Source organism: Dermochelys coriacea, chromosome 10, assembly GCF_009764565.3.
Source record: "Dermochelys coriacea isolate rDerCor1 chromosome 10, rDerCor1.pri.v4, whole genome shotgun sequence".
Lineage (NCBI taxonomy): Eukaryota > Metazoa > Chordata > Testudines > Dermochelyidae > Dermochelys > Dermochelys coriacea.
The window spans coordinates 16263208-16275320 of NC_050077.1; the positions used below are offsets into that span (position 1 = coordinate 16263208).

General features: G+C 43.2%; 1 protein-coding gene across 1 annotated transcript in view; it reads right to left on the minus strand.

The window, feature by feature from the left end:
- Positions 1-2518: 2518 nt before the first annotated feature.
- The window catches only part of OTOA (otoancorin), a 61929-nt gene continuing 52334 nt past the window's right edge, over positions 2519-12113 (minus strand). Inside the window, exons 28-30 of the mRNA XM_043494541.1 lie at positions 11607-11799; positions 8988-9076; positions 2519-3659 (exon numbers count right to left, since the gene is read on the minus strand). Of these exons, the coding sequence (XP_043350476.1) occupies positions 9009-9076; positions 11607-11799 (261 nt within the window). The 3' untranslated portion in view covers positions 2519-3659; positions 8988-9008. The remainder of the gene's footprint in view (positions 3660-8987; positions 9077-11606; positions 11800-12113) is intronic.

Below are 12113 nucleotides of genomic sequence, written 5' to 3' on the forward strand. Positions count from 1 at the left end.
CTCGACCTGACCCCTCAGTTCCTTCTCTACTGTCCTCGGCTGCAGTCAAATTATGACTTCTCTAATTATGGCAAACTGCAGGAACTCTTAGAGGATCTTCCTGAAGACAAACACCCCAGCTCAAGGCTGTCATGACCGGGGGACAAATGTTAGCCTGCACAGCTCTACAGGCCTCAATGGATATGGCAGACACAGCCGTACAAACAATGGCCACAGCATCTCTTAAAACTGGATGAGCCTGGCATAGTGTCTGATGATTTTTCCCGCAACTGGGAAAGGAAACGTGAAGAAAAATGTAGAAATTGGTTAAAAGAAAACTCTATTTCTACTGCTAATCTAAGCAAACTAAAACTGAAGGGAAAAAGATTTTTTTTTAAAATAACTGGCTAAGTAAAGTCTAATCAAACTATCTAAGAGCTAAGAAGCTAAAATTACGATGTAAACGATTTTCTTTTCTAGAGATGTTCGAAGAGGCAGCACTGCCACTAAGCTCTGTCTGCAGCCGAGGACGGCAGAGAAGGAACTGAGGGGTTGGGTCATACGCGCGCTACACGAGGCGCCACCAACACCATCAGACAGCTGCTGCGCGCGCGCATCCTGACTGAGCATTGCTACCTAAAATCTCCGATCTCTGGCGCAGGGATGCACCGACACCTAGAATGGAGCATGCACAGGGGCACCACTCAAAGAAGCAGCAGCATTCAGCATCAGATGCTGATCTTATGGCTGGAGGTACGCTGTATTATACTGATGTAAAGTCATCAGAATCTGGCCCATGGTTTTGTTGCCACAGGCCATTTTTATCTTGCAAAATGAATTGTAAAGCTTAAGGACTGCCTAGAAGCATGAGTACACTGGCTGTGTGAAATACATGATTCTCATCAGAATTTATTTGAGCACTGGTTGATTGCTCACCTTTTAGGTATAGTAATGAGAAGGGAGAAGCACCCGTCTTGACAATGCAGTCCTCAAAATGTTTGCTTCCTCAAAGTATGTATTATTATACAATGACTTCATGAGCTATGTAGTTTGAGCCTTTAGCCAGGATGGGCAGGCATGGTGTCCCTATCCTCTGTTTACCAGAAGCTGGGAATGGGCAACAAGGGATGGAGCACTGGATGATTACCTGTTCTGTTCTTTCCCTCTGAAGCACCTGGCATTGGCCACTGTCAGAAGACTGGATACTGGGCTAGATGGACCTTTGGTCTGACCCAGTATGACCGTTCTTATGTTTCTTGTTTTTTAGGTCTTTAACTCCAGAAGTGTATTGGGTGCTGTGTAAATGACAGTGACAACTTAAAAGAAGGGATTACTATAAAGAAAATTCCTTCTTTCTCAGCTAAATACATAAAACCTCACTCTCACTGCTTTATAGTGTAGCTTCTAGTGTGTGGTAGATTGGCTGTACATATACAAGTGTGATGGTGACACTTCCTTTGATGCTCACAGCAGAGGATATTCTCAGACACCAAGTCAACAAGCACACTTGGAATCGTCACACTTTAGTCACAAGCCAAAAGGACACTACACTCAGTGATTAAGTTACTAGAGGGTTGAATGAAAACTCCTATGAATTCCATCGTTGAAGAACTGTTCTACGGCAGTGTTCTCTAAAAGGGGTACATTGGGGAATAAAAACTTGCATTTCTTCAGAGCCTTTCATCCAAAGTGCTCATATTACTTTACAAACAAAAATTATGCCTCATGACCTTCCCTTGAGATAGATATTAGTGTATATAAATAGTTGGTACTACTACTCTATCTAATTTTGTTACTATTAAAATGTATATGCCCAAGTGTTTACTGTAATACCAAAGGTATCAACTACTGACTAACTTCACAAAAATGAATCAAGGATCTTAAGGTTTTAAAACCATTTGCATTTAAAAGTCTACTCCACAGACAGTACAAAACAAGTGCCCAGTTCCGCTCTGATTAAAGTTAAAGGCTGAACAACTACTGATATAATTGGAAGCAGAATCATGCCCAGGCACATGGGCAGAGGAACAGTGTCCTTCACTAGTACTATAGGTATTTGAGGTTCGTAGTGCAGCTATTCTTTCTGTGACTTATTACCTCTAAATGGAAGTGCAGACTGTTACCTTGAATATAAAAACATTTTCTTCTGCAATTTAGTTGACATGCAAGTGGAATTCCACTTGGGTAAACTGTGGAGCTCAAACTTTTAGTGCTTTCACATCTAATTGAGACAGGAGTTTTTAATAAAACTAAACAGCTGAATCTTTAAATACAGTAGTTAAAGTTGATCCACTGACACAATTTAAGTGCATTTGCTGAGGTTGATTAAAAAACAAGATCCTTTATATTTAAATAAATGCAACAATCTTCTTTCATACAGAAAATGAATGCAATGGGATAACTGACACCTTAACTACTGCAGCAGAGAAATAGATGTGAGATAACCTTTAGCAATGGTAGATATGTTCATAAAGCAATACCAAAGGACATAAGGCTTCCCATAACACTGTCACATTTGAAAAAATACAAAGACATGAACAAATATTTGAAATATGATTTATTATACTACTTTCTAACAAGAATAACAGTATTTTCTAGACTGTATTATCCTACCTCTTTTTAAATGTACTTAAACAGAACACTGTCTTCTTTTTCCACAGACTTCTGCAATTGCAAAATGAATGTTTGTCTTTTGCTTGTGTTGCTGACAAGAATCCATGGCAATTATGCAAAGCAAGAGGTAAAGGATTGTTTATTTATCTGTCACTGTTTAAAATATTGGGACTTGCCATGAAAATCTTCCTATTTTAAATACTGGACACAATCTATATGTTGATAAAACACAATGTTTTCTGGATTATTTTTTTTAAGAAGTGTGAACTTAGTGTACTGGGAAGCACTAAGGTGCCTCTTCTGAGAACTGAAGTCCTTTATTCCCACAAGAACTACAGCACGAGAAGCAGCAGAGCAAGTTTACTCTATGCTGTCACAGCCATATGCTTCAACCCTAGTCAGGAGTGGCACTTCTAGGGATGAGAATAGCTGAGTCTCCATGGCCCATTCAATTCTCAGCCATTGAATGGTAACAGCCTGTCACTACTTATGTGGAGAGGATTCAAACAGCAACCTAAAGATGAAAGGCTCTATATTGTGGTATCAACTAGGTTCCCATGGCACTGTACAAGGACAGTCCCTACCCTGAAGAGCTTACAACCAAAATAGAAGAAGAAACAATAAATGGCTAAGATAGACAGGAAAGTAAAAGCAATGAGACTGAACTGGTCAATATGTAAAGCCATGGCCACAGCACACTGGCTGCCTAACAATCTATATCGCTGTATCAGTCTCCTGAGTAATTGAGGCTCCTCTGTAATGTGTATAAATCTGAAGCCTTCACTGGTCTTTTCATCAGACACCAACTTGTCTTGAAAGGATTGGAGGAATCCTAAAACTCTTTAATCTATGGCAGCAAAATAGCAGCTGTTTTCTATACTTGCGTCATGAAATTGTGTGCTGGATCAGTTTGTTGCTTTTTAAGACACTATTATGCTCTAGCATCCCAGAGAGACTCAGCCTCCATAATTCTTGCTGAGCTGCAGCTCTTTATCCACTGAATTTTCATAGCTTGATTAGCTTTCTAAATGATCTGTTCTATCAACTCCCATGTGAGTTCTAGGCTTCTGGAAAACAAACAAAAAAGCTCATTAGTGCTACAGAATGTTAGCGTTTTTAAACAATGGGGCAATAGGGCAGGTATTTGCTAAACTACAACTCTGAATTTTAGTCTGTCACTGTTCCGGTTCAATAACAATATGGAAAAACCAATGAATGTTATCACTAACACTTAAAACAGGAGTTTGTGTGGCAGGATATGAAAGCAGCAGTGGAAATCAAATTATATATCTATAATATAAGCAAATTAACTTTAGGATAATAGTGCCTGCTGCTAATTTACAAATTACTTGTGTGTGTGTGTGTGTGTGTGTGTGTGTGTGTGTGTGTGTGTGTGTGTGTGTGTGTGTGTGTGTGTGTGTGTGTGTGTGTGAGAGAGAGAGAGAGAGAGAGATCTTAAGTATTCATCCTATCAAAGGTCATATTTACAGTAATGGGAATAAGAAAATGCTTTTTGATACTAAGCTAATCTACCTTTAAGACACAAGTAATCACAATAATTAGTAATAGTATTTAGGAACTTTATTCTTTACCCCCTCCCACTTCCCAGATAAACTATTACTGCCATGTTTGACTTCTGTCTCTGCTTGAAAGAGCCATATATTGAATGCACAAGGCTGTGCAGTGTCAAAAAAAACAACTGCCCCCCCACAAAGCCCCAAACCTCCCTATTGATATGCTCATCCTTCTACAAAGAATTTTTTGTCATTCTCCCACTCTTCAAATGACTAAATTAAGAACATCAGAATGGCCATATTGGCTCAGACCAATGGTCCACTTAGCCCAATATCCTCTCTTCCAACAATGGCTTGTGCCAGATGCTTCAGAGGGAATGAACAGAACAGGGCAATTATTGAGTGATCCATCCTGTTGTCCAGTTCCAGCTTCTGGCAGTCACAGCCTGGGGTTGCGTTCCTGACCGTCTTGGCTAATAAGTCCATCAATGGCTGTCTTCCATGAACTTGTCTAATTCTTTCTTTGAACCCAGTTATAGTCTGCACAACATCCCCTGGCAATGAGTTTCATAGGTGACTGTGCATTGTGTGAAGAATGTTTGTTTTAAATCTGCTGCCTATTAATTTCATGGGGAGATTCCTGGTTCTTATGTGAAGGAGTCAATAACACGTCCTTGTTCACTTTCTCCAGGCCATTCATGATTTTACAGACCTCTGTCGTATCTCCCCTCATTTGTCCCTTTCCTAGCTGAACAGTCCCAGTCTTTTCAATCTCTCTTCATATGGCAGCTGTTCCAAACCCTAATAATTTTTGTTGCACCTTTTCTGTACTACTTCCAATTCTAAGAATCTTTTTTGGGATGGGGTAACCAAAACCATGTGCATTTGTTCAAGGTCTGGTTGTTCCATGGATTTATATAGTGGCATTATATTTTGTGTCTTATTATCAAGGCTTTTCCTTATGGTTTATAACATTCTACTAGCTTTTTTGACTGTCACAGCACAGTGGGTGGATATTTTTAGAGAGCTATCCACAGTAACTCTAAGATCTTTCTTGAGTGGTGACAGCTAATTTAGACCCCATCATTTTGTATTCATAGTTGGGATTATGTTTTCCAATGTGCATTACTTTGCATTTATCAACACTGAATTTCTTAAGCCATTTTCTTGCCTAGTGACCCAATTTTGTGACATCCCTTTGTAACTCTTTGCAGTCATCTTTGGACTTAACTGTTATCTTGAGTAATTTTGTGTTGTATTGTATTTGTCTGCGAATTTTGCTACCTCCTTGTTTACCCCTTTTTCCAAATCATGTATGAATATGTTGAACAGCACTGGTCCCAATACAGATCTTTGCGGGACTCCGTTATTTACGTTTCTCCTCAGTAAAAACTGACTATTTATTCCTACCCTTTGTTTCCTATTTTTTAACCAGTTACTGATCCATGAGAGGACCCTTTCCCCCCATCCCATGACTGCTTACTTTGCTTCAGAGCCTTTGGTGAGGGACCTTATCAAAGGCTTTCTGAAAGTCCGAGTACACTATATCACTGGAACAATCTTGTCCACATTTGTTGATGCTCTCAAAGTATTCTAATATATTAGTAAGGCATGATTTCCTTTTACAAAAGCCATGTTGACTCTTTCCCAACATACTGTGTTTATCTGTGTCTGATAATTTTGTTCTTTGCTATAGTTTCAACCAATTTGCCTGATACTGAAGTCAGGCTTACCAGCGTGCAGCTGCCACAATCACCTATGGAGCCTTTTTAAAAAATCAGCATCACATTAGCTATCCTCCAGTCCTCTGGTACAGAGGCTGATTTAAGTAATAGGTTGCATACCACAGTTAGTACTTATGCAATTTCATATTTGAGTTCCTTCCGAACTCTTGGATGAATACCATCTGGTCCTAGTGACTTATAACTGTTTAATTTATCAATTTGTTCCAAAGCCACCTTCTACTTCTCAATCTGGGACTGTTATTCAGATTTGTCTCTTAAAAATAATGACTCAGGAGTGGGAATTTCCCTCACATCCTCTTCAGTGAAGGCCAATGCAAAGAATTTATGAAAATGAATTTAGCTCAGGGGCGGGCAAACTTTTTTTCCAAAATTGGATTTCCAAAATTGTATGGAGGCTGTGCCTCCCCAAATAGCAAGGTGTGGCCCAGGCCCCACCCCCTATCCGACCTCCCCTGCTTCTTGCCCCTTGATGGCTCCTCCGGGTCTCCTGTCCCATCCAACCCCTCTGTTCCCCGACTCTTGCCCCCCAATCCCCCCGTCCCCTGACCGCTCCCGGACCCCCCACCCAACTGCCCCCCCCACCCCATCCAACCCTTCCTCTCATTGCTGACTGCCCCCCCAGACCTCTGCCCCATCCAACCCCCCCAGCTCCCTGTCCCCTGCCCCCATTCAACCCCCTTGTTCCCTGCCCTCTGACCACCTCGACCCCTATCCACACTCCCGCCCCCTGATCACCACCCCAAACTCCCCTGCACTCTAGCCAACCCCCTCCGTCCCCTTACCGCGCTGCCCAGAGTACCAGGAGAGGCGGCCGTGCCACCCGGCTGGAGCCAGCCATGCCACCGCGCAGCACAGAGCACCGGGTCAGGCCGCAGCTCTGCGGCTGCGCTGCCTGGCAGGAGCTCACAGCCCCACCACCCAGAGCATTGCGCCAGCGGCGCAGTGAGCTGAGGCAGCAGGGGAGGGGCCGGGGGCTAGCTGGCTTGGCAGGGGGGTCCTGCAGGCTGGATGTGGCCTGCAGGGCGTAGTTTGCCCATCTCTGATTTAGCTTCTCTGCAAGAACTCTTGTCTTCCTTGAATGCCCTTTTAGTACCTTTATCGTCCAGTTGACCCACTGATCAGAGGCTGTTTGGCAGGCTTCCTATGTACTTTTTTTTGGGGGGGGGCTGTTAGTTTTTGTGTCTTTCGCTGGTTGCTCTTCAAATTCTTTTTTTGGCCTGCCTAATTATGCTTTTACACTTGACTTGTGAGAGATTATATTCTTTTCTAAATTCCTCAGTAGGATTTGGCTTCCAATTTTTAAGGATGCCTTTTTGTCTCCAACTGCCTCTTTTACTTGTTTAGCCATGGTGGCATTTTTTTGATCCTCTTACTGTGTTTTTTTTAATTTGGGGTATACATTTAGTTTGAGCCTCTCTGGTGATGTTTTTAAAAAGTTTCCATGCAGGTTGCAAGTATTTCACTTTTGTGACTATTCCTTTTAATTTCCGTTTAATTACCGTCCTCATTTTTGTGTAGTTTCCATTTTTTAACTTAAATGCTACTGTGGTGGATTTCTTTGCTATTTCCCTCCTACCAGGATGTTACAGTTAATTACATTACAGTCGCTCTCACTGAGCACTTCAGCTGTATTCACCTCTTGGACCAGACGTTATGCACTACTTAAAACTAAATCAATAATTGCCTCGCCCCTTGTGGATTCCAGAATTAGCTTCTCCAAGAAACAGTCATTAAGGGTATCTAGAAATTTTCTCTCTGCATCATGTCCAGAGGGGACGTACCCAGTAAATATGGGGATAGTTGAAATCTCCCATTTATTATTGAGTTTTCTCATAGATTCATAGATACTAAGGTCAGAAGGGACCATTCTGATCATCTAGTCCGACCTCCTGCACAGCGCAGGCCACAGAATGTCACCCACCCACTCCTATGAAAAACCACACCCATGTCTGAGCTATTGAAGTCCTTAAATCATGGTTCAAAACTTCAAGGAGCAGAGAAGCCTCCCTCCAGTCAACCATGCCCCATGCTACAGAGGAAGGCAAAAAAATCTCCAGGGCCTCTCCAATCTGCCCTGGAAGAAAATTCCTTCCCGACCCCAAATATGGCAATCAGCTAAACCCTGAGCACATGGGCAAGATTCACCAGCCAGATACCCAGGAAAGAATTTTCTATAGTAAATCAGATCCCATCTATCTAATATCCCATCTCAGGGGATTTGGCCTATTTACCCTGAATATTTAAAGATCAATTACTTACCAAAATCCCATTATCCCATCATACCATCTCCTCCATAAACTTATCGAGTAGAATCTTAAAACCAGATAGATCTTTTGCCCCCACTGCTTCCTTTGGAAGGTTATTCCAAAACTTCACTCCTCTGATGGTTAAAAACCTTCGTCTGATTTCAAGTCTAAACTTCCTGGTGGTCAGTTTATACCCATTTGTTCTTGTGTCCACATTGGTGCTGAGCTTAAATAATTCCTCTCCCTCTCCTATATTTATCCCTCTGATATATTTATAGAGAGCAATCATATCTCCCCTCAACCTTCTTTTAGTTAGGCTAAACAAGCCAAGCTCCTTAAGTCTCCTTTCATAAGACAAGTTTTCCATTCCTCGGATCATCCTAGTAGCCCTTCTCCGTACCTGCTCCAGTTTGAATTCATCCTTTTTAAACATGGGAGACCAGAACTGCACACAGTATTCTAGGTGAGGTCTCACCAGTGCCTTGTATTCTCAGAATAATAATTCTCAGAGTTTTGTAGGCTCTCTAATCTCCCTGACCATTTCACAATCACTGTTGCCACCCTGGTCAGGTGGTTGGCAATATATATCCACTGCTACACTTAGATTATTCAAACATGTAATTTCTATCCATAGAGATTCTATGGTACAGTTTGATTCATTTAAGATGTTCACTAATTTTGACTCTATGCTTTCTTTCACATGTAATGGCCACTACCCCACAAGCATGACCTACTCTGTCATTCCTCTATATGTTGTATCCTGTATTATGGTGTCCCATTGATTATCATCATTTCACCAACTTTCTGTGATGCCTATTATATCAATCCTCATTTAATACTAGTCACAAATGTACTATCCAATAATGTTTAAGTGAAAGGGTCATGCTTACAGTAAGTTTAACAATCACACTTCAGGAAGTGGGACAAAGGATATACAGAGCACACAGCCAAATGCTGAAGCCACTGGAAAAGTGAGCACCTGAAAAGTACAAAGCATTATGTCTTAGTGTCATCTGGAATGTGTACGGTGCTGTCTTACTTTCCCAACTTCATCCACTAAAATAGAATGACAAACATTTAAACAAGCAGAAAAACCCCAACCCATACCCACAGTGAAGCAAACTGCAGGAATCTGAATATTCAGTTACTCAAAAAGCTCCCCTTGTTATGGCAGCTAGAAGATTCAATTTAATATCCACACATCCAACAGAGAAGAGTCTCAAATGGGTAGCTCCTACTACATTTCTGTTATAGCAATAAATGAATGAAAAGCCTGAGTAAGTAGGTGAGCTTTATGCCATGTTGGGATCATCAGGAAACTCCTGCCTCTGGTAGAGCCACAGAGGGAGCAGATTGCACAGGTAAGGCAGTGGTGTTGAGAATAATTTTGTTGGGTCTAAGAAGTTCAATTCCTGAGACAACAAAAGCAACCTAGCAGTTCTTACCTCCCCTGCAGCGCTCGTGTGAACCCCCACGCCCTGATAACAGCTACTGTTCCTCACTGGGGAGGGTGAGTAGTGGCAGTAAGAGTAGTACCTGCCCTCTCTTGGGGTGACTTCCCTCAGGAGTGCAGAGATCTGGGCTGGAGATGTAATTTACACCCCACTGCACCAGCTTGGGTAAATGCAACCTACAACTAACTGAAAGACGTTTGTGAGCATTGCTAAAACTTTTATCAATTAACTTTCAATACTGAGGATTAATAATCCAGTCACTGAAGCTCATATCCTGGATGGCTTTTTCCCTATTCAGGGGACAGAAACAGGAAATACTACTGCAATGGCCCAAACTTTCCTTGAAGGAGGGACACTAAAGCAACAGGCATCATCCCTTCCTCACTTCCAGCTCTGCAGGACAATCTTACCCATGTGATTTCTGCACACTGGGACTCCATGTCTTTTTAGGGGAGCCCAAGAGAAAGCAACTGTCTGCCGTGCATGGAAGGCATGCTTTGAGTTTAAATCTTTCAGGGATGGGGTACGAGAAGGAATCAGAGAGGGAAATGATGCTGTCTGTGGACTGTATTTTACACCAGCTAGTGGTTCCCATTTGTTAGCATGGTGTGACATGGCCAGCAGAGTTTGACTGCTACCACCACCCCGTGCTGTCCCTCCATTGGCTCCTGTTGCTGGTGAAATTCATGTGTTACATCACCCTGATTGTCTCTCTAGAATCCCAGCCCACACTACTGCTTTTCAGTGATGGAGACAGGGTATGAGAGAAGATGGAAATGCTGCCTTCCACTCTTGTTTGTGAGAGAGCAACTGGGGATTGTAAGGGGTGAAATAAAAAACCTGGGAATGCACATGGACCAGTTTCCCAGAGTTTAAGCCAGTGGTCACCAACCGGTACATCGCGATCAACTGGTCGATCGCAGTCTCTGGCTACTAAAAGTCTGGAGGTGCAGCAGGGCTAAGGCAGGCTCCCTGCCTGCCCAGGCCCAATGCCGCTCCCAGAAATGGCCAGCACACCCCCACAGCCCCAAGGGAGGGGAAACGGGGTCTCCGCATGCTGCTCCTGCCTGCAAGTACTGCCCCTGCAGCTCCCGTTGGCTGGGAACAGGGAACTATGGCCAATAGGAACTACGGGGATGGTGCCTGCAGGGAGGGGCAGCACACAGGGCCACATGCTACCCCACCCCCTTCCCGGGGTCACAGGGACTTATTACTGGCTACTTCTGGGAGCGGTGTGGGGTCGGGGCAGGTAGCCTGCTTAATCCCACTGTGCCGCCAACCGAGGTAAGTGCTGCCCGGCAGGAGCCTGCACCCCTCATCCACTCCTGGCACACCCCAGCCCTGAGCCCCTTCCTGGAGCCTGCACCCCAATCCCGTGCCCCAAGCTCAGCCCAGAGTCCTCTCCCACACGCTGAACCCCTCATGCGCCCCAGCCCAGTGAAAGAGAGTGAGGATGGGGGAGAGCAAGCAATGGGGGCTGGAGTGAGTGGGGCAGGGCCTCAGGGAACGGGCAGGGTAGATCCTGGGTTGCACTTAAATTCAAAAAGTGATCTTGTGCTTAAAAAGATTGGAGACCACTCGTTTAAATTGTACACTTCAATTCTGTCTATAGTAACTGTCATATCTGCTTGGCTTGGTTTCTGGTAACTAAATGCTACTCTGCTTTTATAACTATAAAAGTGGAGGCCAACATTTCCGAATATAAGTGCATAAAGTTAAGCATCTACATGTAAACTTGTACAACTGAAGAAATGGTCCATTTCCCCTTTCACCCCCTCCCCCAACAGCTGGTTACCCAAAGCTCCCATTTTAGTTGGCTGGAGTAGTGTGTACTTGGTATCTTGTGGGTGGGGGCGGGAAATCAGGCTACTTATTTAGGTGTTTGATTTTAGGCACCCATGTTCAAACATGTTGCTCAGAATTTTCATTATAGTACAACTCCAAAACAAGGGCCTGTGCCTGATGGGTGTTGAACCTCTGCAATCCCTACTGACCTCAGTGGGAGATGTTGATGCTCATTATTTCTCAGGATCAGCTCCAAAGTGTTCTACTCACAATTTGAGGCTGGTGTATGTGTTGACTGAATGGTGCTTGCGTTAGTTTGTGTATCTTGGACACTTGTCCTTGCGCCATCTAGTGCCAGCTGAAGACTCTGTAGCTGTAATGCATTCAGATGGTTTCTCTGCGATTCAGTAACCATGGCTGCATTTTCAGGGCCAAGGTTTGCTATTTGTTCTGGGGACAGCACCTTGAGGAATAAGTTTAAAAAAAAAAACAAAACCCCTGCTTTAGGATGTCCACTGCATTACAGGTAATGAATCAGAGGTCCAGACTGCCTTGTACTTAGAGTGAGGAAAATAGCCACACCCTGTATTGCTGGAAAAATGCTCAGTATTGTTTTATTCTTTTTAAATATCTGCATATCTGTTTACCTGACTGGCCACTCATCTAGCTTTCAGCCTTCTCCTTTGGTTGCAACAGTACATATGTTCTGGAGACACTTTCTGTGCTACCAGTGTATTTGTCAACCCTTTGATATTGGAGTCTCAGCTTTAGTTGCTT